The sequence below is a fragment of the Heteronotia binoei genome, chromosome 6 (genome assembly GCF_032191835.1).
Source record: "Heteronotia binoei isolate CCM8104 ecotype False Entrance Well chromosome 6, APGP_CSIRO_Hbin_v1, whole genome shotgun sequence".
Lineage (NCBI taxonomy): Eukaryota > Metazoa > Chordata > Lepidosauria > Squamata > Gekkonidae > Heteronotia > Heteronotia binoei.
Window position 1 is genome coordinate 118,593,877 of NC_083228.1, and position 27,384 is coordinate 118,621,260.

The window sequence follows — 27,384 nt, forward strand, 5'->3', positions numbered from 1 at the left end:
TTCCAATCCCGCCTTTTTGGCCCCAGAGCTGGCATTTTGATTTTACGTTTTTCCCCTTGTGCAAATCAGCCCTGTGAGTCTTTATTGTTGTACCATTTTCTTTCTGTTACTTGCACTGGATCTTTTTTACATTGTATGGATCCATTTTTCCCCAACCTATTTGTGCATAAAGAAATCAGCACCATACATTGTAACATTCGTTATACTTATAAATGGCACAGATGGTGCATGCATCTACAGTACAAGCGAATCTGCAAAATCAACAGCAAAGTGTAGAACCAAACCTGGTTGCAAAAAAACCAAATAAATATATGCGCCAATATAATGTAATATAATATAATCATGCCCAACATGGAATGGTCAAGGGGTCCATCACAAGAGAAAGAGGGGCTGGTATCTCCATGATCCATTCATTTCAAGAACTGAGATTACCCCAAGCTATGGGCATTCATAAAAATGCCTGAATAGGACATATACATAGAAGGATATATAAAAACAGGCTCTGAATTGCATGGGGAGGGCCATACGGGCATGCATATGTGTTTGTGTGGTTTTATGTATATATTCAATGAAAGCCCTGTGGCACAGAGTGGTGAAGCAGCAGTACTGCAGTACTGAGGTCTGAACTCTCTGCTCATGACCTGAGTTCGATTCTGGCGGAAGCTGGATTCAGGTAGCCGGCCCAAGGCTGGATTCAGGTAGCCGGCCTTCCATCCTTCTGAGGCCGGTAAAATGAGTACCCAGCTTGCTGGGAGGGGGGGGGGAGTGTAAAAGTCTGGAGAAGTCAATGGCAAACCACCCCTTAAAAAGTCTGCCGTGAAAATGTGAAATCAATGTCACCCCAGAGTTGGAAATGACTGGTGCTTGCACAGGGGACCTTTCCTTTTCCTTCCAATGAAAGCACATAAGCTCAAGGTTGGGGAGGAGGCAGAGCTTGCTGCTGTGATCCTGCTCCACTTCCCAATGTTCATCCAGTGCACATGCCTCAGATATCTGAAAAGGGCTTGCATTTTGAGACGATTATGCAAAGAAGAGCATGCATATCAGCTTCCAAAGCATTCACCAAAGAGATATCCATAGCTATAAAGTAATGGTAATCTTATTTTACATTTATTTAAAGGGAAAAGAGAAAATGGCAATGGTAAATACATACTAGAGTTACTTGAAATGTTGCATAGTAGTACTTGCCCTCTTCATAGGTATCTGGAAAAATAAAGAAGAAATAGATAATGCATTTTTTTTAATAGAACATGATTTAAGTCAAAAATACAAGAAGAGTGATCCTGTAGCAACATGGCATGGAAATGGAGAAGGGAAGGCCAAGGAGGAGAAACCGTACCTCCCTTTTCCATCCTGTATCCCTAAATGCCTAGATTCTTGGATCCAGCTCTTGGGACAGCCACAGCTTTGGCTGTCCTTCTCTAGTACAGAGGCTGTAGCAGCTATTTCTAGGTTCTACATTGGCTGGGAGGTGGGGATTGGGTTGAAGAGTGTGGAAGAGAGAATTTGCTCCTATCTTTTGGCCCTGAAGCCATCATAGGGGTTTCTCATTGGCTTATAGAATGAGCATAGGGTTGCCAACTCTGGGTTGGAAAATTCCTGGAGATTTGGAGGTGGAGTCTAAGAAGGGCAGGGTTTGGGGAAGGAATGGAGTCTAAGAAGGGCAGGGTTTTGGGGCTCAGCAGGAATATATAATGCGGCTCAGGATCAGAGTTTACCCTCTGAAGCTGCCATTTTCTCCAGAAGAACTGATTTCTGTAGTCTGGAGATCAACTGTATTTTTAGAAGTTGGCAATCCTTGATGAACATGGGAAGATGACATCCATGATGCTTAAATCCTGTGATGTCAATGGGGCGGAAAGAAGCAGGAGATAGCATATTCCTACCCACTTCCAGTCATCCTTGTCCCTTAAGGGGGAGGGGACAGGGTTTTATCATATATGAAAGGATCCTATAGGGACTTCTTCCTTCCTTTGCTCATCCTTCTTTCCTTGTTTATATCTCCCTCAAGGGTCATTCCACTCCATTTTTTCAATTTCTCTTTCTCATCCTTTTGCTCAATGACCTCCTTCTTTCACTGGTTCTTCTCACTTCCCAAATCACACCTGCTGTTTACTGCTTTCCCATCACCTCCTTTCACAATTTTGGAAATTCAGGGTCCACATGTTACACGGGAAACAACATGTTCCTTATAGCCTGGTGCTGGCACTGCTTGATGGCACTCCACATTATGGGTGGAAGAGCCACATGTGGCTCCTGAGCCACAGTTTGGCCACCCCTGATATAAAGGTACATAATTCTTTTCTATTGTCCCAGAAGGTCAGACCAGAACCAACAGACTGAAATTAAATTGAAAGAGATTTTATCTAAACATTAGGAAGAACTTTCTGACAGAGCGATTCCTCAGTGGAACAGTCAGTGGAACAGTCGGGAGGTAGTTGGCTCTCCTTAATTGAAGGTTTTTAAACAGAGGCTAGATGACCTTCTAGCAGCAATGCTGATTCTGTGAATTAGGCAGATCTTGAGAAGGAGGAGAGGAAGGGTTGCATCAGTGCTTAGTTCTTGTGGTTCTTTCTTACCCAGGAAGATGCTGATAGCCACTTTGGGGTCAGTCAGCAGTTTTTTCCAGGCCAGTTTTTTCAGGAATCCTGGAGGTTTCTGCCATTTTCTGGGCATGAAGCAGAGGTCATTGGGGATGTGTGTGCAGGGGTGGGGGGGAAGGCATTTGTAAAGTTCCTGCACTGTGCATGGGATTAGACTAGATGACCTGGAGGTCCCTTCCAACTCTGTGATTCTATGTGAGTACCATTAAAAATCCACAGCAGGCATAATGATCCAGCACCATGCTCTTGATCCCTTAGCTACAGAAAGGTGATAAGGAACATTACATCTGCACTGAGCCATAGAAGAATGAGGTTCATTCAGCTTTGCTTCTTGGTCCTTTTATCCTTTCCTAGTGGACATTGCAGCAGTGTGAACTTCCCTTACAAAGTTGGCTTGACTGAGTATCACTACAGGGGCTAGCAAAGTAGGTTGACAAATGGGCAAAGATTGGATGAGGTGAATAGAGTACTGGGTTTGGACTGGGGATGCCTGGGTCCAAAAACCCTGTTCTGCCGTGATGACTTTGGGACAGTGTCTCTTTTGACTCCATCGTAAGTAGTATTGTGTCCTTTGATACGCATTCACTTCAACTGACTTAGAAGGGTGTAACTCTGCTAGGATGGAAACCAATACTCCCTCTAAGCTGCAGAGTCCTGTGAACATAAGAACATAAGAGAAGCCATGTTGGATCAGGCCAACGGCCCATCCAGTCCAACACTCTGTGTCACACAGTGGCAAAAAAATTTATATATACACACACACTGTGGCTAATAGCCACTGATGGACCTGTGCTCCATATTTTTATCTAAACCCCTCTTGAAGGTGGCTATACTTGTGGCCGCCACCACCTCCTGTGGCAGTGAATTCCACATGTTAATCACCCTTTGGGTGAAGAAGTACTTCCTTTTATCTGTTTTAACCTGTCTGCTCAGCAATTTCATCGAATGCCCACGAGTTCTTGTATTGTGAGAAAGGGAGAAAAGTACTTCTTTCTCTACTTTCTCCATCCCATGCATTATCTTGTAAACCTTGTGAGTAAAAATTTGATTCTGTGAGCTATTGGTATTAAAGTTGTGAGCTACTGGCATGAAAGTTGTGAGCTACTGCATAAATTAGTGTGCTCTGGAGGGGTCATCCTTCCTTAGCTAAGACAAAAATCTGTGAGCTGGAGACTAAAAATCTGTGAGCTAGCTCACGCTAACTCAGCTTAGAGAGAACACTGATGGAAACTCTTATCTTGTGAGGATACAATGGAATAATATCATTACAAGACCTTGTAAGGGAGGATTGCCTGTACATATGTTAAGTAACAGGGAAAGATTTGGGTCTCATTTTGTCTAGCAAGACACTTACCAATACCAACTCCATCATCCCAGAAGAGTTGACCTTGAGCACTCCCCCTGTCATCCAAAGCAACAATAAGCCCTAGGGGATTCAGTCGGCTGGAAGAAAAGTAAAACTTTTGTAAGAAGTACTGACTTCCTTGTTGTTTTCCATTACCAAACAGGGGGAAAGAACATCAACATGTCAAAGATTTTCTTTGCAAGGCACCTGAAATATGATTTTAATCTTGGGGCTGAACCCTACAGGCATAAATATCTGTTCAACATAGAAGGCTGCAAGAATGATTCACACATGGACTGTAAGGAGCATGGCCAGGTCTACAATCCTACTACTTGGATTTATGGAAGAGAAACAGATATGATGATTCAAGACACAAAGTGCTTAGGAAACTGAAATGAAAGGGCCTTGCTCAAAGCATCATTTTAAACAGTATCTCCTTATGTGGAGCTTGTCACAGTGTATCGACCCAAAATTATGGTTGGATCCCATTCCAATAGACATTCAGCTAATGATGAAGCTTTCCAGCAACAAAATTGGGAACCAAGTTCTATGGACATTTTTGTGCACTATGACTACCTCCCATTGGAATTATTTTTTGGGGGAAAGACCCAGTGTTAGTGCAATAAGACTAACACTCCTCTTCTTGTACAACACTGGCAGGCTATGAACACCCAGTATGGCATCTGTGCCACTAAACTGAATAATGCCTCTATTCCATTATGAAGTTCTTTGTGCCCACAGGCACAATGTGTTCATTGTGAAGTTCATTGTGCCCCCAAGTTTGTTTGTCGGTGGATAAGGTTAGTGTTCATTCTATCCTATCTCACTGATCAATACTTAAGAACCAGTGATGAGTAATGAGTGATGATTGGTAATGAGTGCTGATTGGATGAAGGGATCTTGGCCAGAAAAGTATAAATCCAGGCACAGCCTAGTTAAAGAGAGACAGCTGAAGAAACTGAGATTAAAAACATTCATATTTCATAGGGTGGTCTTCAAAAAATTTAGAAAACCCCTATTTTTTTTTTCAGTGAAAATGTTCACTTATGCAATATGGTACAGAAAATGTTCGCCTCTGCATGTGTGTAATGGGTCTTCATTTCATTTCTCAAATATATGTCTGGCCATGATAGAATGTGATGACTCTTCTTGGTGTATACCATTCATGTGCATTACAAAGCACACCAAGCTTTAGATGAGGCAATTAGGTTATTTTACATACCTATCTGCAGTGGTAGTATTTGGCTCTTGCCAAGGGATGATATAACCACCCCGAATATGGAGATTGATATAATCCAAAGGTGCTGGAAAAATCTTGAACTGTTTTCGGACTCCAATGTACTCTCCCTGGAAAAAAAATATATTAGCAAAACTTTAAAAGGGTAGCCTTGCTTTGTGTGTGAACACTCTAGCTCTTCTCATACTGATGCAGTAGTAGAAGAAAGCCCAGAATTCAGCCTCTTACACTAATTTTACAGGCTGAGAATGCCTGCTCTTGACTTAATTTGGGACCCCTAAAATATGTGTATGATAGTCATGTGTCAACAAATTCTACAAGCAAAGTCTTGAATTCGCAAGATTCCAGAATGTGGATAGATGGCTGTTTGTAGCATTATTGGTGAGAACAATTATACGTACTGCTCATTCATGCAAACAGACCAAGCCCAATAAATTGAAGCAATTTAAAACCCTATTGATTTCAATAGAAGAGTTAAGTACATACTTTACTGCCTTCCTTTGAAAGCAACAAGACTTGCACAGCAACCCTATACAGAAATACTCTGGTCTGAGCCAACCGAAATAACTGGATTCAGGCTGGAATAACTCAGCACAGGAGTGCATTGTTGGGTATACTCTACCGCCTAAGTCTGTTGTCAAACCTTGGCTGCTAATTCCCAAAGATCATTTCCAAACAAAAAAAATGAAGGGTCTCTCCTCCATCACTCCTCATCAATTTCATTGCCCCAGTAGGGGTCTGTAATAGATCTATGGGTCTGGAATTATGTTTATTTACCTAATCCATTTATGCTCCGCCTTTCACCTCAGTTGGAACCCAAAGCGATTTATGTCATTCTTCTCTCCTCCCTTTTATTCCCTCTGAGATAGGTTAGGCTGAGAGTGTGTGACTGGCCCAAGCCACACAGTAAGCTTCCATGGCACAAGTGGGGATTCTAATTTGGGTCTTCCAGGTACTAGTTCAACACTTTTACCCACAACACCACACTTTGATGTTGGAAATTTATGCTCTCTATGCCCCATTTGACCTCCAAAAGTATAATAGCTGCATTTTTCCTCCCATGGGTATATGAAACCTATGAACTTATCCACAGAAGTCAGCCTATGTCTGAAAACATTAGAATGACACATATCTGAGCAAGATATATACTGTGCAATCCTAAACAGAGTCGCTCCAGTCTAAACCCACTGGAGTATCTCTGTGAATTATAGTCTAAATCTTGGATCTAACTTGCAAGCAGCAATTTTGATTTGAATTTCTCTTCTGGTTGACAGGTATTTTTAAATGGCTTACCGTATAGTAATCATACCATCGTGCGCCGGGAATGTAAGCATTCACTGACCTAGCTCCCTAGAATGTACAGAAATTAAGAGCATAATGAAAATATTCTGGATATGTTAATTCATTAATATGTTTCCCCTTAAATGCTATAATGATAAGAATTCTTACTTCATCCAATACAGGGCTTATCAATATTGCTGGGCCCCACATAAATTGTTTGTAGATATCCCAGGTTTCTCTTTCATACACAAACCTTGAAAAACATTGTGAGACAAGGATTATTTCATCATTCAAACTCAGTTTCAATATATGATAAACCCAAGTCCTGCTCTAAAATTTCATTGCCTTTAGTTGCTATTTACAGGATCAGAAATATGAACAATGATTCCATGTATGGGACCGAGCTTTAGGTGGGAAGCCCACAAGCATGCTTAAGTAACATCCTTAAGGGTTAACACATAGCTAGGTCTGACTGGGAAGAAGAAAAGACAGAAGAGTTGATGTCACAGTGCATGTGCTGAGACCAAGACAGCTAACATTCCAGCCTTATCTATCTATAACAGATACATGACTTATGGGTATGCCTTATTGCATTTCTACTGCATTTTTAAGTATCAATAGAAGTAGGGGATTCTTAAGAGTCCAAAATCAGATTTGATTGGTATACTTTGGGGGGTTTGCTGGGCTGTTAAGGACTATTGCTACAACAATAAAATACTTTGACAGATTTGATTGGTCAAGACAGATGCACGTGTACTGAATTTTTATGCTACACAACAACTTGTAGCCAGTGAACTGATGCCAACCTGGGAAAATATATCAGTAGTGTGTAGCTGTCTCTCACAATGAAATTATACTGGATGTTGCAGCCAATTAGTATGTGTATATGCCAACATGTGCCAACCTGTCATCAAGGCTATAGAAATTACTGCCCACCTTGAAAGCGGGGGAGCAGCTTGGTAGGGAGGCTTTGGCTTAGTTTTGCTTTCCGTTTATTACAATAAACATTTTCTTCCTCCTCCATCAGACTTTGCTGAGTGTTTCCACTCAACAGGGCACTTGGACCACAGATTTATGGAACACATGAGACACCTGGTGGAATATTTATGGGCCCCAGCACCCTAGTGCGTGAAATTCTGCAAGCCACATATTATTTAACACATTCATTTTTACAAATCCCAAGAGATGTAAAGAAAAATGTTATCTGATTTGCTAAAATACATCTCAGACAGATTAATATTCCATGTAGATAGATCCAAGAGGGCAGCTGTGTTGGTCTGAAGCAGTTGAACAAAGCAGGAGTCAAGTTCACCTTTAAGACCAACAAAGTTTTATTCAGAACGTAAGCTTTCGTGTGCTCTCTAAGCACACTTCATCTGATGAAGTGTGCTTAGAGAGCACACGAAAGCTTACGTTCTAAATAAAACTTTGTTGGTCTTAAAAGTGAAACTTGACTCCTGCTTTGTTCAACAGATTAATATTCCAGTCCTCAACCAGGCCTTCTGGTGCCATTTCAGTATAAGTACTGAGTTCAGATCCTCTTTTCCCTGAATATCTGAACCTGAACCAGTTACCATTTATCTATGCAATTTACCTCACAGGATATACACACATGAAGCTATCTTACGCCAAGGCATACCATTGTTTTTTTTCAAGGTTGTTGTCTACTCTGACACATGATAGTTCTCCTGGAACTCAGTTAGTGGGCTCTTACACCAGATCTTTTTCTTTCTTTAAAAACAACAACATTGAATCTGGTAATCTCCCAAATTCAAAGGAAAAGTTTTTCTACTGAGTCAAGATCATAGTGACCCAGATGAGAAACAAACTAACACATTTTGAATGCGGCGGTCAGGAGAGAAAAAAAAAAATGGCCAGCCTTCACTTCCGATTTGAATTTTGATTAAGTTCTTTATTTTACTTTCCCTCCCTGTCAGAGTTCCAAAGAAAGATAATGAACACTTATTCATGAAACAGTTTGTCTCATAACCAAACCCATGTCTAACCCCATAACATTATTCCCATTGGCATCTCCTTCTCTTCTATAGTTTTTCTAGGTGTAAAAGCTCAAGTATTTGGATGTTTGAAGCTGCTGTACACTGCAGTGTAAATGGCTTAGTTGTAGGAAAATACAGGAGATTTTTGCTCAGGATTAAAGGGAGAAAAAAAATGAGCCATTTTTTTTCTTTGTAAAGATAATCATTTGCATCCATCTGCAAGGTGAATGCTAAATCACTGCTCACTTTTCTCACAGACAGGAAGCACCCCTGCTGTGGTGCCAGCTGTTCACATCCAGCAGTTTATTGCCTTTTATTAATTATCCAAGTGAAGTTCTTTTTGTGTTTGCCATAGTCATCTTGGTGCAAATTGGACTGAGATTTCTATAATATATTGGTTGGGGGGGGGAGCTTAGAGAAGGGGGTTTCCAACCAGTAGATCAGACCTCTGTAGCCTAGAGGTGGATTTTTCTAGAAGAAATTAGGCCCCCACAGACAACATGAGGTCACCACTATCAATCTGCCCTAAGCCAAAATAGTAATATGTGCCACAAACACAAACTCAGATTTATAATTATGTGCAGGGCTGGTTTCTCTGTAGTCTAATTGCTCAGGTGTGTGGATTTTATTTATTTGCTTCATTTGTATCCTGCCTTTTTTTCCCTAGTGCAGTCTCAACTTGGCTTACATTATTCTCCTGCTTCTTTTAGCCTCAAAGGGCAGAAAAGGCAGGATATATTTTTTTGTAAATAAAATAATAATAAATATGCCTTCATTGCACCCCTTTCCCACATTCTGAATAAATCTAGATAACACTTCAGATATTCTGAAAGGAAAGTAGGATCTGATGATCACCTGATGAGTGGGACATGTCATTTGTTCTTAAAGTGCTAGCACCTGCCATGTTCTTTTGTGTTGTCTCAGCTCCTGCTTAGTGGCATCCCTTTTGAATTCTAGCCTGAGAGCTGCTGGATCGAAGATCACCTGGGGACTCCATAGGGTTTTGTTGGGTCAGTACCTGCAGCATGCTTTTGAGCTTACTCTGCATATTTAGAGGGAAGAGGCTGGTGATTATGGGCAGGAAAAGATCTATTATACAGATTCCTTTTGCTTTGCCAGATTTCGGATGGCCTGAGATATCACACTATTTTGTGTCTGATCAACAGGAAAGCATCTCATGGTATTGCAACATGCATCCCAGAAAATATCCCCCCGCAACACTTACTCATGCAGCAAAGGACGTGAAACGGTGCTACCCATCACATGGGCAAGATGCATTAACGTGTAGAGATAGGGTAGCAGTCTGTATCGTATGCTGAGCACATCCCTAGAGATGTTTACAAATTCTTCATCAAAAGATACAGGATCTTGTCTCTGCAAATGAAAGGAGACTTGATTTCTATTAGAGAACAAATCCCTCCTCCTTCCTAAGAAAATGTACATCGGCATCCAACAGAGGAAAACATTGCATCATGTAATCTAAGAGAATTCAGAATAAACTAATAGATGTTGATTCAGTAGAAAGTGGCAAACACAATGATTATGTTTTGTAGATTTCGTATAAAGCTGACTGCAGTCTAAAAAGAAAGCCTAAATAAATCTTGGAAACTGCTCTAGCTGAAGTCTCTAGAAACCTTCAAGTCAATATGATCAGTCTTTGGAGAAGAAGTCAAGGTAAATGACTAAATTGGACATCCTTTGGCAATAAATTAATACTGACATTATTTCTAATGCAGGCAAGGAAGAATCAGCTACATTTGTGTACACTCTGTGTGATGTGCACAAAGAAGATCTGCATTAATGGATGGCCATTGTGTTGTGATCTGAAAGTTCAGGACAGAAACCAGGGCAGGGGTATGGACTAATAACTTTTGCAGGAGGCAGACTAAAAGGCAATAATGTTATGTTACTTTCCAAAGAAAGCTAAAATCTAAAAGACACAGGAGCTGCACCAAAGAAGGCCCTCACCATAGTTAAGAAGAGCTGGAATTGGGCAGGTGTCTCACCATTGGGCATTCACCAACCATTTATGGACTTAGGTCTTTTTTGTCACTCAGCCACAGCTGACTTACAGTGACCTGCAGGGTTTTCAAAGCAACTGTCAGGGACAATGCTCTGTCCCTTGATCACTGTCCCTGACAATGCTCTATCCCTTGATTGGTGTCTTTAAACTGACATTAATACTACTGATGTTATTATCCTGGTATTATTATCCTTGCTTATTAATAAGTATACATGTGACTTGCAGTAATGGTTTAAGACTTCACAGTAGATGTGATTTGCTTAATGGTTTAAGACTCCATGTAGTACTAATGCACAACACCCATAACAAATACATGTAACACTAACCTTATGGTATAGATTTGTTTTCAGTTAATAATTGCTTTCGAGTGCTAAAGATTATTATGCTTTTTTCTGAATGCTCTGAGGGATGTGGGAGGCTTCAGATTTGCAGGTGGAAGAGGCCGCAGGGATTCAGTCCTAATCTAGTATCCCGGGGTAATGCTGGTAGGCACTAATGGAAGAGAAGACTTGACCTTGGCTGCACCAGCTTGAGAAGGAACTGTAAATTATTTCAAGAAACTTTCAAAAGACTTTTGGTGGGCACGGGAAAGTAATAGCCATTGTCCCCTCCCTTCTCTATAATAGTAGGTAACTTTCAATTGCGCCCCAGTCTGGCAAGACCTGGACTGGTGACAACTTGCCATGTATGGTTTGCTTAAGTATCATCATTAAACTTCTTTTGGCCCTACTCAAGAAGTCTCATGATTGAATCTGGGCAAAACTTACAGCAACAGATGTTCAGAGGTGGCTTGTCATTGCCTGTTTCTGCATAGCAACCAAGGTATTCCTTGGTGATCTCCCATTCAAATACTGAACAGGCCAACCCTGCTTAGATTCTGAGATCTAATGAGACTGGGTTATTCAGGTCAGGGTGCAAATTGGATTAGGAGACCAGAAAAGAAATGAGCATCTACTAAAAGTTTCCCAAGGCTTTTTATGAAGGCTGCTATAAAATATGGAGAGATCTAGTACAATATTATGCAATGTATTGCCCCAAATTGCTGACACACCTTAGTTCCCATCACATTGTGGTTTCTAGAGAAGGTGTAAAATGCTCCGAGCTGCATCCATCGAGCACACAGTTCATAAGTTGTGTCATTGAAGAAGCCACAGATGTCTGCACCACACTAAAAACACACACCATGAAAGGAGTTAGACTATCACAAGTCATATTAGATTGCTAGGAAATGTTTTAAAGAAATTGAGTGAATCCAATAACACAACTTACATAGGAGATTCCAAAAATACTGTACTCCATGATACCTATCAAAACAAAAAAACCCAGCATTTTTAGAATCATTCAATTTTACAATTGTTTACACTTAGATAAGCATACAACAATTCATACAGGTAACAAAAATCCGTGTTTTGCATACTTTGGTGTCAAACTAGATTTGACCATGAGAGATCTATAGGGCAGGGGGAAGAACTTGGGGCTATGCTACCAGAAAAAGAGGACTTAAACATGAACCCACTCAACCTTCCTGATATAAATCTCACACACACAAACACACACACAGACACACATGCAGTTACCATACAGGGAAGCTTGACATTCCATATAATACTAATTCTAAATGCAAACTGATTAATTTCCATTGCATCATTTAAAAAGTACATCTCCAGTGAAAATCATTCATTAAAAATCAGCAGCTTTATTTATTTATCTTATCCAGGAAGGGGGCCAGCTGCCTTGCCCATCTCAGATGAAAAAACGCGGATTTGGCAATAGCCACTATCTGGACCTCCATTAACAATGAAGGCTCCAGTAGAACCCCCAAGCTCTTGACTCTGCGTGCTGCATTCAGTGACACACTGTCAAAAACTGGGAGGGGGATTTCTCTTCCTGGAGTGCCACGACCCAAGCTAAGGACCTCCGTCTTCGTTGGATTCAGCTTCAACCTACTCAGCTTGAGCCAACCTGCCACGGCTTGCAATGCTAGGTCCAGATTTTGTGGGATGCAGTCAGGCTGACCATCCAGTCAGTCAGTCAGTCAGTCAGGCTGACCATCCATTAGCAGATAGAGCTGGGTGTCATCTGCATATTGATGACACCCAAGCCCATACCTCTGGGCAATCTGGGCAAGGGGGCGCATGTAGATGTTAAATAACATCGGAGAGAGAACTGCCCCTTGCAGCACCCCACAATCTAGTGAGTCTACCTTAGGGACTGTCTCTCCCCATATGAGCCCCAGAGAGTACTGAGGTCAGTGGGGGAAAAACTGATTGACAATCCCTGGGCCGAAAGAGGCCAAATTGAAGACCACACAAGAATGGGCCTTTTCGCTGGTAGCTCCACACTGGTGGAATCAACTTCCGGATGAAGTGCGGGCCCTGCGGCGTCTTGATCAATTCTGCAGGGCCTGCAAGACCACTCTTTTTAAGATGGCCTTTGTCTAAATATGGAGTTAAGTTAGATCCGCTGTTGCTGTTTCCGCCACTATATTCACTGAAGGCTTGAGATGTAGCACCATAAATGTTAATTTTAATAGTAATGTTGGTTTTAAATGATGGTGTTCTTTAATGTATTATTTATTGAATTGTATGATTATTTATTGTATATAAAATTTACATGTTGTGAGCCACCCTGAGCCTGCTTCGACGGGGAGGGCGGGATATAAATAAAATGTGTTGGTGTTGCTGGTGCTGCTGGTGGTGTTGGTGTTGGACTTTTATTGCACCCTCCCTGTGAGCAGGCTTTAAGAATTGCCTTCTAGATTGAGGAATAAAAGACTGGAGATGGTACATATTTCAATCAGAAATGGGGAGGTAATACCAATGATCACTGTACCATACACATGTTCACCTGATAGGCAGTCAAACTCTCTTTAATCCTACGTGGGACAATTAGAGATTCCAACCTCAATTAGAGATTCCAACCAGTTCAGCACTAGACCTTTAATCCTGGTTCAGCCCTGCCCCCAAACTAACATTCTACAGTTGAATCATGAAATTATATAAACAAACTATGTGTTTATTATTATATGATTCTAGTGTAGAAAATCACTTTGATGACAGGGCTCAACCAACGTTAAAAGTATAGTGCAGAATTGGCCTAAAGTGAGACCTGGGAAAGGGGCTCTGGTTCACTGGTAGAACATCTGCTTGGCATGCAGAAGGTCCCAGGTTCAATCCCTGGAATCTCCAGTTAAAAGGATCACGCAGGATGTGATGAGAAAGACTTCTGTCTGAGACCCTGAAAGCCACTGCCAGTCTGATTAGACAATACTGACTTTAATGGATCAAGGGTCTGAGTCAGTACAAGGCAGTTTCATGTGTTCGTGTGATCCCCTAGAATTACAGCTCTAATCCAGACTACAGAGATCAGTTCCCCTGGGAAAAAATTGATGCTTTGAGTGGTTGGCTCTATGCATTTCACCCCACTGAGGTCCCCATCCTCCTCAGGCTCCATCTTCAAATCTCCAGGAGTTCTGCCACCTACAACTGACAGCCCTACCCTCCCCCCCTTCCTCTGCTGGTGGCCAGGGGACCTGGCAACCCAAAGGACAATACAGATGGCCACATTTAGACCCCAGAGTTTAGTCTTCAATGTGCTTGAAATGTCATTAACATTTTAAATAAAGCCACATGTGACAGGCACACATTGCATTACATTTAAAGTATACTTTCTATGTATTCAAAAGATCAGTGAATGTTCTAAAGCGGATGGATGGATGGATGGATGGATGGATGGATGACAGACAGACAGATGCTAGCAATTATTGCTTATTGTCCCCTTTTGTAGACACTCAACTCATGCTTTCTATAGTGATCCCCTGTCCCAGTTTGGAAGGCTTTTTAAGTGGGAGAGGGAGGCAAATATGGTCCACTCTGCTAAAGAAATTACCCTTCTGCTTTGGGAGAAATTCTGCAGGATCCATGCCTACATTTTTGAGTGATACAATGAAATAATATTTGGACATTGGGAGCACAAATAAATATGTACCAAGTAATTTGAATCTGGAGTTTTTATCAATGTCCTCCAGATATTTAGTAAAATAATCCAGCATCAAAATTTGTTCTGGGACAGATTGTGCACCTACTTCAGTGCCTGATGAAAGCCTCCACTGCTTATCTCTTTCTCTTAAATTTTTGGAGGCTTTTACATATGTTCATGTCACCACGTATGGCCTAATAATAGCTTGTTCATCACCCTACCAATATACCAGTATATTAAGGGGGGAAAGAGGATGCTAGGAATGCCTTGCACTGGACACTAGTGTGTGCTGGAGGGAGGAAGGGGCTCAAGCATCCTATTAAGATAGAATACATTTGGTCTTAGGCAATGTTCCTTCTAAGCTGCAGAGTCTTGTGAGCAAAAATTCTACTTTGAGAGCATTAAAGTTGTGAGCTACTGGCATGAAAGTTGTGAGCTACTGCATAAATTATTGTCCTCTGGGGTCATCCTTTCTGAGCTAAGACAAAAATGTGTGAGCTGGAGGCTACAAATCTGTGAGCTAGCTCACACTAACTCAGCTTAGAGGCAACATTGGTCTTAGGATGGGTAGGAGGGCTGCCAGGAATCTCCTTTAGCTGGGATTTTGCCCTATCACTAAAGGAAAAGTGTTATCAATCTGACATTCTATGAGAAAATAATATTAACAATAGTAGAGAGTCTTCCTACCAATAATGGATTTCTCAAGCTGGTCCCATCGTGCAAAGTTATCACCAAGCCAATGTCCTGCCCATTTTCCACTGGATGGATATGTTGAACGGGTAATAATGATTCCACGCTCTTTTGTGGCATTGCGCAAAGCACTGATAACAGATACAGAAACAAGCATATATAATCATTGTAATTACATTGTAATTATATATATATATAATTACAATGTCATGTCAATTCATTTTGATTTTTTGTTGCTGCTTATTGAAAAAAGGAGGGCCCTCTAACAATCATACATGGCCATACTGGTCTGAGTGGCATGCAAAATGTTGAAAATAGCACATATTATGATGGCATAAACCTCTTCATTACCTTGAAAACAACAGACACTACAAGCCAATTGAGGCAGCAAAAGTTAAGCAGGATCAGCTGTGTTTACTACTTGGATAGGAGATTACCAAGGAAGTCCAGAGTTGCTGTGCTTTGGTAGGATGTGGTAAAACACCTCTTTCCTTGAAAACCCTATGGTTGTGACTTGATGGCAAAAAAAGTAGGACTGTGTCTTCAGAAGGTGCAAAGATCTATACAAGTGTGATGAACTAGGCTTGAATTGACTATTTGATGTCATTAGCCTCCATTTTTAAAGGGGATGCTGACAACCAATCTCTCTCTCTCGGCTTGGCTTCGCGAACGAAGATTTAAGAAGGGTGCAATAATCCACGTCTGCTGCAGGCTCGCTGGTGGCTGACAAGACCAATGCGGGACAGGCAGGTCCGGCCACAGTGGCTGCAGGGAAAAGTCTGATTTAGGGTTGGTGCTGTAGCAGTGCGATTCTTCCTCAATCTCCTTTTGTCCTCAAGACCAGCTATGCGTGCGTTCTCAAAGGAAGAGACAGCCTGGTGGATGGTGTGCCTCCATGCTTTGCGATCTGAGGCTAGGTCAGACCACTGGTGATGGTTGATGCGACAGGTGCCAAGGGTGTATTGACAACCAATACAAGGTGAGGAATTTGCTACAAAACCAGAACAACATCACTCTGCAGGGCCCAGAAGTGCCTTCTTTTAGCAAAAAATTTAGTCTGCTTCAACCCTTCATCTGTAAAGGGTGGGTTGTAACTATATATCCAGTTAGGTAGCTATTTTGTGCAACTCCACCAAGGTTCCAAGTTTGGCCAGCATCTTCTTTGGCTTTGTTTATCCAGGTCTGTTTGCTAACTGACCTGAGATGTGCTAAGCCTCATCCCCTTTCTCTGATGTGGTTGATGCTGCTCAGAGAAGGGTATACCCCTCCACAAACCTACCCCTCTGCTCCAGCAATAATTATTTTCAGATGCCCCAGGGTGCTTGCCAATTATCTGCCTATATTGTAGCAACCCCATTCCTGCCATCCCTGGTTATGACTTAACCAGTCAAAGGCCAGGCTTAGCAACTCATGTCAGGTATCAGCACAAAGAAGGTTTTTTTTTTAAAAAAGTACCAATTCAAGGATACCCCAAAATTCCAATTTAAAGAATACAAGATGATCAAGACATGTAAACAACTTACTAGTAAGTGGGTTCTGCTTGTGACCATCCGTACAGATTATGCACATTATAGTGGCTCACAGGTGTGCCATCTGGAAGCTGCTGTTCAACACCCATACATGTTGTCACCATATCTAGCCCTCTCCCTCGTAATGCCAGATCTAAGATGATGATAATGTAAAAACATGTTATTAGTTAGACCAGGCTTTTTTTGAACAGGAATGCACAGGAACGGAGTTCTGGCTGGCTTGATGTTAGGGGGTGTGGCCTAATATGCATATGCGTTCCTGCTGGGCTTTTTTGTAGAAATTATGGTGACATCAAGGTGTGTGACCTAATATGCAAATAAGTTCCTGCTAGGCTTTTTCTACAACCCCCCCCCCCACTGAGTTAGACATTCATTGCAAATAATAAATCGGGGGGGGGGGGTAGCTTAAATTGTTTTTAAGGCTGCTCAGTTACCAGATTGTATTTATTTTATTTATTTATTTACTTTAAATTTATATGCCGCCCACTCCATGCAGTCTCTGGGTGGCTCACAGTCATAATACAACAATAATACCACCTTATAATTATAAAATCAGAATATCATTTTCAAAAGGTACAAAGCAGACCAGCTTCCTTCAACTAGGGTCCAATGTGTGTTTGAAAAACAATTTAGGGTATACTTTAAAACAGGGATAATGTGGTGTCTTTGGGTACCCTGCCATCTGCTGACAACTTCCCTGGCACTTGTGTTTGTTTGTTTTTCTTTTTTTTTAGAAAAAATGGGGCCAGTGGGACTTTTGCTCAGAATCAGGTCTTCTGATTGGCTGTGCATATTTGTAAAAAAAGAATATGTACCATAGCTCAAGGTAATAAGCATTCCCCCTATTCCTTCATCCAAATCATTTATAAAGATATTAAACAAAACAGGTCCCAGGACAGATCCTTGAGGCACTCCATTTGTCACTCCTTTCCAAGATGAGGAACCATTCACAAACACTCTTTGGGTGTGATCTGTCAATCAGTTACAGATGTACCTTACAGTAAAAGAATCCTAACTACATTTTACCAACTTGTCAACAAGAATAGTGTGTGGAACCTTATTTCAGCTTTACTGAAATCAAGATAAACTATGTCTACAGCATTCCACTGATCTAGCAGTAAAACAACCTCAAATTTGGCTATTTTGAGTCAGCTTAGGGATACCTGGAGTGACCCCATCCACTTCCAAAATTCTAGGATTTCCTGAAATTTCAGGGGTGTTTGGAGGAAGCACACAAGAGCAGAAGTAAAGAGAGGAAGACAGCTGTGGGAAATGGCTGTAACTGGCATCTCTGTCCCAAAGGTCCAGTAAATCTGGCTTCCACTGATGGCCCTTTAGCTTTTAAAACTGAAATGACAGGACCAGCCCTGGACTTTCTACACCAGTATTGTCAGATTTACTTGTTCATATGCCTGCACAGGTCTGGGGTGTTATAGTGCAATCCTATGCAGAGTTACTCCAGTCTACATCCAGAAAAGGCTCCTGACCTTCTTTACCATGCCATTTTCCTGAGCCAAAACAGCTCTGGTGTGCGTGCGTTTTCCCATTTGGTTGTCATGCATACATTAAATGCTTGCACATGCAGTTCACTGCCATGGCAAAAGATAAAAGCCCCTCCCTGAGGCCATCCACTCCTCCCCCCTACATTGTAGTCTCTGTTCCAAGCAGACCTCTGTGGCACTTCTAAATGGAGTTGCCACTGGGAACTTGCAACTACAGTATAGTTGCAAGTCCCTGTACCAAACTTGTATAAAATATAATATGTAGTTTGGCCCTTCATGGGTTTAGACTAGGGTGACTTCACATAAGATTGTACTGTTAGAAAAAAGTAACTTTAGATAGATTGTGCTATTTGTGGGGGATTTGTTCTTGCTTTTGTTGTTGCTTAAATTTTCTTACCTGGCATATAAGGAGGATGGTTTAAAGTGTAATTTTTGCAGCCACCAATAGCTCCATCGATGAAATTGGCGGGTTCATTCATGTCCTAGGGTAATTTTTTGAAGATCACAAACGAGAAGAAAAACTCATTGTAACTGCTATGGATTGTGAATTTCAGGTGATGCTTATGTGATGCAATTAGATTCATGTGATGCAATTAGATTTAATAAAAGATATTGCAGTTTACCTCCCACCCCCAAAATATGAATTCACTTCTTATTTATATTTAAATGCATATACCACTTTTATGGCATAAGAGGCCCCATAATGGCTTACATTTAGCAACTGAAACATGGTAACATAGGGTGACCATAATGTCTGAAGGCCAGCCAGGGACACCTTGGGGGGGGGAGGTAGGGGTGTGTGCGCGCGCTGCCGGAAACAGGAAGTGACGTCACTTCCGGTAACGCCACTTCCGGTGACGTCACTTCCGGTGACGCCATGCCACCACTGGAAACAGGAAGTGACACCACTTCCTGTGACATCATTTCCCCGCGTCACCTGCCGGAAATGGGAAGTGACATCACTTCCTGTGACATCACTTCCCCCAAATGACATCATTTCCCCCAAATGCCACTGCCGGAAACAGGAAGTGACTTCACAGCACTTCCTGTGACGTCCCCAAAAATCCCCCAAATATCACCGCCAGAAACAATTTTGTTCTCAAATCCTGTATATACTTCATCATATGGGATAAGGCACTTTCTCAACTGTGCTGCATAATGCAGCCTATTTATTTTGTCCTGTTTGCTCTGTTGGCTCTATCTGCGCCACCTTCATCACTTTCGGGGTGTGGATCCCCCAGTGGGGTGGTCTCCCGACTCCCTCCGCCGGCTGTTTCTGATAGCCCTGCGCCCCCTCTTTCATTTGATATGTGTCCCGTGCGGGTGCCACCCTCCTGCCGGGAGATGCCGCAAAATGAGCCCCCTTGAGGCTTATGGCGGCAGGGCTCGGGGGAAGCGAGCTAGACTGCTGTTCTTTTGAGGGGTTATAGAGTGTTTCGAGCCCGTCCCTGTGGCATCGGTCCCATCGTTGTGGGACCCAGGGGGCCGGCGCAGTGGCACGCCGAAGCAGCCTGTCACTAATAACACAGGTCGAGATGCAGGACAGGAACCCAGAAGTGACCGACAGGCTGCTTCAGCGTGCCGCTGCGCCGGCCCCTGTGTATACACACAGTATACATATACAACGACAAATAAAGGAGCTTAAGAATCAAATCAGTTATAAACATCATGTTCCAGTACCAGTTATACATTTTTGAGATCAGTTTCTGTTCAGTACCTAGGATTATGGTGTCAAATTCATTCAACTTTTTAACAAAACCCATTTCCTTATCACTTTTGTATCTTGATTTAATTTGTAATGTTGTCCACCAATCTAGCTGTACATTTTCATCCAGCTTTAAATTACCTCTTTCTCCAGTAGAACACGGCACTTGAGCCCGAAAGATTCTACAAACCCTAAACAGTTCATTAATCAGAGAAGGAAAAAGATACAGTGGCTGGTACTTACAGTCCACAGGCCATCAAACTGCAGGGTGTTGTTATAATATTTCTCTATTTCTCTTTGCCACCATTCTCTTGTGGAATTGCGGAAGAAATCTGGGAAAGCCACATAAGCCCGGTAATGCTGATAAATGACACACAAAGCAAAAAAAACAAGTTAAAGGGACATAAATGAGATTGCCATACATCAGGGGTGGCCAACGGTAGCTCTCCAGATGTTTTTGCCTACAACTCCCATCAGCCCCTGCCATTGGCCATGTAGGCAAAAAACATCTGGAGAGCTACTGTTGGCCACCCCTGCCATACATAGTACTTATCTGGATGGACAAACTATAGAAACAAGATGCTTGCCTGAAAAGGCTACATGAAAGCAATCTCACCATAATTGATAGAATGATGAAACTTAAAATGTAGCTTTTATTTTAAAAAGCCAAAAACAGTTAACCCAGAATCAATCTTTCCCCCTCACCCAAGAAATGAAAAATAATCAGAGAAAGAAGGATGCAAACATACCTCAATTTGGTATTCAAAATTTGCATTTTTATCAATCTCTATATTTGGTAAATCTGGCCACACCTAGTAGAGAAGTTAGACATAGACAATAAGTTACTGTAGGATTCTTGAAGCTAGATAGCATCTTAAGGTGTCTGGATTGTTTCTGTATTCTCTATTATTTCTGTATTCAGTTGGACCTATCTCTGCCATTCTGACAGAATGGGCCTCAACAGGAGAAACACACAGAACAAAAGCATCAAATGAACACAAATTTAAATCTCCTGGTCATAATCTAGGTGATATACAGGCATTCCAAAGTGCTTGTATATGGCTTAGTAAGGCTTTCAGAGGGTAGAAGCAGGAGTTTGCAAGTCCCTAACCTGAGGCAGCTGCAGCCAGACTAGAAGCCTGAACACAGTCCAAAACAAAACTTGGGGAGGGAGAGAGGGAGAAAGAGGGAGAGACAGAGCCCCTGCCTGCCGTTGTGAACTCTGAGAGCCACAAGCCAAAATGGAGGGCAGAGGAAGTAGCAAATGTGGCTCTTACCTGCTTGTGGCATGTCTGGCTCACCTTCCTCCCTCGCCCGCTGGCTGCCCCGTTGTCATCTCCCTGCTGCTGCCCCAACTCCTCCAGAGCAAGTTGTTCACTCGAGGTTTGTTTGGTGTGTATGTGCGTGTGCCTCTCTTTTTTTTTTTTAAACAGGGACATGGCTGCAGCAACCTGACATTGGCCAGAGCTATGGCAAGTGCAAGAGCAGCCCCAGCTGGTATCAGTCAGTTGGGAGCCTCTGAGCTTAGTGCACTGGCCTGGAATGTGGCCAGGAATCCCTTCTGACTGATGGCCTGGCTGAGAGGCAAACTCGCCCAGCGCCATGCTCCCACCTCCAGCCCCCCTGCTGTTGCTGCCGCCACCACATAAGCCAAGACAGGGAGAGAGAAGCAGTGGTGACAGGCATCGTGGGGGCCCTGCTCACTTGATCCCAGGCCACTTGACCCTCCTTACTTAACCCAAGGATGCATGGCTGCTGTTTGACCCTGCCAGCTACCCGAAGAAGATTTCCTGCATACTACAACTCCCCTCAGCCAATCCCTAAAACAGTGCTGGCTGTGGCAGGCCCCTGGAAGGCACTGGGCCATACTGCCAAAGGGGGGGGGGCAGAGGGAGCCAGGGGGTGGTGAGGGGAGAATTCTTCACCTTTGGACAGTCATCACCCGAGGCAATTGCCTAATTTGCCTAGTGGGTGATCCAGCCCTGTCTGTTTGCACATTGCCAATCTGGTGGTGTGGTAGTTAGACTGTTGAAGTAGGATCTGGGAGTCACACTTTCAAATCCCCAATCTTTCATGAAGCTGTCTGGGTAACATTAGCTCAGCCAATGTCTCTTAGCTTCATCTATTTAATAGGGTTGTTATGAGAATCATACTGGGAAAGAAAAACTACATATGCCACCCTAAGTGCCATATAACGAAATAAATAAATAAATGTTGAATCTGTCGCCATTAAAAAAGCAAAAGTTGCTATGCTGGCTGAAGATCCATGCGTCTGATTTGGCCAACACTTGTCTAAACAGCTGGTTAAACAAGCACATCTTCAGGGTTGTTTTGTGTTTCTGTACATGCATGAATACAGCACAATGGATCACCTGGTGAATCTCCTATTCAGATCTACCTGCTCAAGAGTCCCATGAAGCTGGGTGTAGTAAATAAGATGAATACAGTTTAACATCTGCTTGGTTATACCTTTGCCCACGGTATTTCCTTGGAATCAGGCCATGTGATGAAGACATCCTCAGCCAGCCCATCTGTGAATGCTGGATATGGCTCAGTTTCATTTCCTGATATGGCTGGATCCTGGAAACAAAATGGCATGTTTCATCCATCCATCCATCCATTTCCCCCCTTGCCTATGGCTTGTAAAAGTAAACTCCACAGGAAACTTTTAAAAGATCTACAAAAAATTAACTATACAATACTTCAAAACAATTCAATATAAATAAATTATACTATCAGTGAAATAATATTTTTCATAAAACAAGTCATATTATATAGAATCACCAAATTGCCACCATCTCTATGGGCATAATACAGAGGCTATGATTCTGTGTCTTAATAGTACCAGGAATCTACCCTGGTAGATGTCTTGTGAGAGTTTTAGAAGGAATGTAGTGAGGGGGAGACCTTGGAGATAAGTGTTCTACTCTTTAACGGAGCGAAGACCAGAGCAGAGCACATAATCCTCAATCACAAACATGTAGGATTAAACAGCAGTAGGTATTTCTTCATACAGTACATAATGACAAACTTGTTCTCCGTAAAATATAGTATTGGTCTTTGTCTAGATTGCTTTACAATGCTGTTGAATAATTTCAGCTATTAGCTGTGATAGCTAAATGGAACTATCAGGTTCAAAGGCAATGTGTCTTCAAGCAGCAGTTGCTGGAGGGGGTGTGTGTGTCAAACAGAGGATGTCCCATATCTGGACTTTCTGTCTGGCCAATGTTCAAAAAGGGATGTTGGGCTAGAGGTCACTATGTCAAATCCAACAGGGCTGTTATGTTATTAATTTGTCCTGGAAAGATAATATATACTATCCACCAATGCATAAAAAAGCAACACAAGAATAACAAAACTACAAACCAGGATGATGATAAATCTTCTTTTATCATTATGTATTGTATCAACTAATTCAGGAAGACCTTGAAAGTGTTGGCTGAGTGTGAAGTCAAGTTGCCGTTCCATGTAGTCAATGTCTGTATACTGTACATCCTGTGTTAAAATCAAAGCAATAAAGATACACAACATTAACTTTTTTGCTCAGCAGTGAAAATTATCACTAGATTACACCTTCAATAAATGCTAATGCAATTTTGCAGAATTGGGCAGCCATCTTTACGTTTGCTGTAAATTTGATCAAGTTTGGAACTCCCCATGGCACAGGATGGAACAATGAAAATTTGAATTACAGTTCTAGCATGCAACAATGAAATTTATAAGGTTAAACATTAGGCAATTAAGTTTATGGTGCATGACACATTGAAAAATACTACACTCTACTGTCCTTCAATTTATTGCTTCGTTACTAGTGTGTGCTGTTATCAAAATTACACTTATGAACAAAGGACTAAAGGAGATTAAAAGATTTGATTTTCTGTTTAGAGTATTCAAAGACAATACTATAATTACACCATATATACACCCAATATCCTGGTTATCCATGCTTTCCCTAATATCTACCCCTATATGAAGTTCTGTATTAGAATAATCCTGCATAAAGGATGTTATGCAGAAACTTTAAAGATGAGATAAAAGATACATTCCATATGAGGCTCCTTCCAAAAAGAGATGGGTTACTCAATGCCAAGGATAGTTTTTCCTTGACTGCAGCAATGTGTTTCTCATATGTTGGACCCAAAATATCTCAAGAAGTCCCAAGGCAGCCATGTACAACAACTCCAGTCTGTCTCTCTGCATATCTCTCAGTATTTATATTTCTCCCACTGCTGCATCTCCAGTGCCCTAACTGCACTACATTGCTATTGTTTCGTCCATAGTCCAAGCAATAATGAAATGTCCCTCAGAAGCAGCTCAAAACAACAAGGTGCCAGCAAAGTCTCCTAAGTCCAGTGAAAAACAAGCTTCAGAAAACAAAAACAAAAACTGTTATACAATGTCTCTAAAAGTGGGGGGGGGGGGCAGGGGGGGAAGCCTTCTTTCTAAACTGTTGGTTAAAAAAATTCTTCAGGATTGGCTATACTGTCTTTAGGCAAGTTCTGTCTCTCAACTGCCATTGACTGGCCAAGCATATCGTCATCATCAATCATCATCAACAACTACAATAATAATAATATCACCCAGTACCTGCTACTGCAGGGCTCTGGACAATGTTCAGCATAGATAAAACAATAGCAAGATAAAAAAAAATAGTTAAAAACAATTAATAGAACATTTTAACAATCCGATAGTGACTAATACAAATCCCAATTCCAACTGCCAACCACATTCACAGGGAGGGGGGAAGAGGGAAAGATAGGTGTAAATAGTAGAGGAGGGTGCCAACCAGATGGAAACCATTGCTGTCCTCATTCAAAAGCATGGGCTTAATGCAGCTTTGTTTGGATTTCAAATAGCAACACATCATAACTGCAAAATACCTACATAGGGTATCTCCGAGTCCTTCATATCCAAATAGATTTCAGTGACTTCAGAAACATTTTGGTATCCATAGCGGCACAGCTGGAATCCCAAAGCCCAATAGGGTGGCATTACTGGCCGTCCAATCAGCTACAGATAATACAAGAAAATGTGTTTTCAAAATTCAATCAAAAGACAATGTATGGAAGTAATATAAACAGTAATTTCACCTTGTTCAAGCTGAAGTTGCATGGGCCTGTCACATCTAACAATTAATGACTCCAGAGGGGTGATGTGAACTTTCATTTGTATCAAAAGATGCATTTAGCCAGTTCCCTTGTGTCAGCACAAAGATCAAAGATGTCTACACTGTATTAATATGTAGAGGGCTCTTTTACAGATGCTGTTTGCTGGAAAGGGGCACATAACTTTTGATACTACATCTGTCTTACTTTGGTATACTGCTGAACCACTTGTTCTGGAGTTGGCCCCAAAACCATGTAAAAGTCCAGAATTCCCCCAATTGTACGGTATGTTAAAGCAGGCGTTGGCTGGAAAGTGATATCTGGAAAATGCAAAAAAAGGGAAGAAATAATAATTGATTAAAAGCTCTGAATGAATCAGCACACAATAAATGAAGTGTAGTATTTTTAATTATTAAAAAAAAAATTACCCATAGCATTACTGTTTAGCAAAAGTACACCATGAGCATTTCCTTCATTTTCAAGGCCCATGTAGAAGGGGTGGAAACCATATGAATTCAGTTTGTACTGCAAAAATACAAAGGAAACAAAAACATCACTCTCCTGCATCTATATATTATTTTTCAGAAACTCTTTATCTACTTTTAGTAATAGTCAGTTAACCAAGCAATTCCTTTGCTACTGATCATTACATTTATTATTAAATATACTAATTTATTATAAAGCAGTTGTACCCCCTCCTGTCCCCAAAAGGTTACAAAGACATCAAATATACAAACACAAGTATGTATATACATATGGGTTGAATCCCACAGAAGATTTTTCCAAGTGAAACAGAGAGTGATTTTTGCTGAGTCCTTCCTCTGGAAATAGATCTCCAATTTCCCTCTGATGCTCTGAGTGGCAATGGGAAACAGAAGATGGGGTCAGGGGATCCCCTAGCACACTAGGGGGCTGGCAACCCTAGCTCCAATGCTTCTATCGATAAGAGGACTATAAAGGTAATAGACTGAGCTATACCATAATAGAATGGCACAGGAAGGAACTTTATAAAGAGGAAGGGACTCCTCTTTGTGTTTTAGGGCATATTATCTAATTGCTACATGCATTAGTTGAACAAAGTTTGAGTCTAGTGGCATCTTTAAGACCAACAAAGTTTTATACAAGGTATATGCTTTCATTTGCATGCACACTTCAGAAACTTCCTCAACCGTTACATATAGGTGGGGGGTTAGTTGCCTGGAAGGGCTAGTTAGAGAAAAAAGGAATAAGTAACTGAGTGATTATAGTTGATACTGGAGTAAAGCAGTTGGTAAGATCTGTGAATAGCAGTAAATTGGCATACAAATACAAGAGTTAAACAGCTGTGAGAACTAAGTTTGAGTCCAACACTGGACTCACGCTTAGTTCTCACAGCTGTTTGTTCACAGATTTTACCAACCACTTGTATCTTGACTCTAACTAACCCTTCCTGATAACTAGCCTCACCTCTCTGTCTATATGTAATGGTTAAAGAAGTCTTTTCACTGTATCTAAAGAAGTCTGCATGCACACAAAAGCTTATGCCTTGGATAAAACTCTATTGGTCTTAAAAGTGCCACTGGACTAGAAATTTGTTCTGCTGCTTCAGACCATCACAGCTACCCGCTCGAATCTACATTAAACAGTTATCAATACATTGTTTTCTAATAATGCGGAAAAAAATAATGGACAATGGTGGGAATTACAATGCAAGTACAAGAATCACACCACATAAAATTAACTTAGCTAGGTTATTACAGCTAAGAAAATTACAAAAATTATAATATGCCTGCAACCAGCCTTACAGAATTTTTAACTATATAAGCAAACCACAACGCAAGTTTGCCCTGCAGACATAATAATATACTGACAGGAATGGTTCTAGAAGTTTCTGCTCCAGCTTCAGTTTACAACTTGAAGACTGTCAGTTCACTCCCCCAGTTTCAGCATGTCAGTCCTACAGCCTGGCTGGAATTTATGAACCTTGCTTCAGTTTTCAACTAGCTAACTATCTGGGTTACAATTTCAAGTTCAGCGTTCCAGCATTAAAGTCATTTGGAGTTGTTTCTATTTTAGAAGAAGATGAAGAAGAAGAAGATGATGATGAAGATGATGATGATATTGGATTTATATTCTGCCCTTCACTCTGAATCTCAGAGTCCTAGAGTGGTCACAATCTCCTTTACCTTCCTCCCCCACAACAAACACCCTGTGAGGAAGTGGGGCTGAGAGAGCTCTCACAGAAGCTCTCACAAGGACAACTCTTGCAAGAGCTATGGCTAACCCAAGGCCATTCCAGCAACTGCAAGTGAAGGAGTGGGAAATCAAGCCCAATTTTCCCAGATAAGACTCAGTGCACTTAACCACTACACCAAACTGGCACTACACCAAACTGACTGTTGTCTGTGGA

The 27,384-nt window shown here is 41.5% G+C and overlaps 1 protein-coding gene across 1 annotated transcript in view; it reads right to left on the reverse strand.

The window, feature by feature from the left end:
* SI (sucrase-isomaltase) overlaps nt 1-27,384 on the reverse strand; it is a 161,015-nt gene that overhangs the window by 3,532 nt on the left and 130,099 nt on the right. The window contains exons 52-69 of the mRNA XM_060242435.1: nt 25,424-25,520; nt 25,203-25,315; nt 24,775-24,900; nt 23,257-23,385; nt 22,360-22,470; nt 20,640-20,702; nt 20,134-20,250; nt 18,583-18,667; nt 16,678-16,816; nt 15,152-15,285; nt 11,756-11,790; nt 11,538-11,654; nt 9,689-9,837; nt 6,635-6,719; nt 6,479-6,535; nt 5,171-5,295; nt 3,958-4,046; nt 1,154-1,203 (exon numbers count right to left, since the gene is read on the reverse strand). Of these exons, the coding sequence (XP_060098418.1) occupies nt 1,154-1,203; nt 3,958-4,046; nt 5,171-5,295; nt 6,479-6,535; nt 6,635-6,719; nt 9,689-9,837; nt 11,538-11,654; nt 11,756-11,790; nt 15,152-15,285; nt 16,678-16,816; nt 18,583-18,667; nt 20,134-20,250; nt 20,640-20,702; nt 22,360-22,470; nt 23,257-23,385; nt 24,775-24,900; nt 25,203-25,315; nt 25,424-25,520 (1,821 nt within the window). The remainder of the gene's footprint in view (nt 1-1,153; nt 1,204-3,957; nt 4,047-5,170; nt 5,296-6,478; nt 6,536-6,634; nt 6,720-9,688; nt 9,838-11,537; nt 11,655-11,755; nt 11,791-15,151; nt 15,286-16,677; nt 16,817-18,582; nt 18,668-20,133; nt 20,251-20,639; nt 20,703-22,359; nt 22,471-23,256; nt 23,386-24,774; nt 24,901-25,202; nt 25,316-25,423; nt 25,521-27,384) is intronic.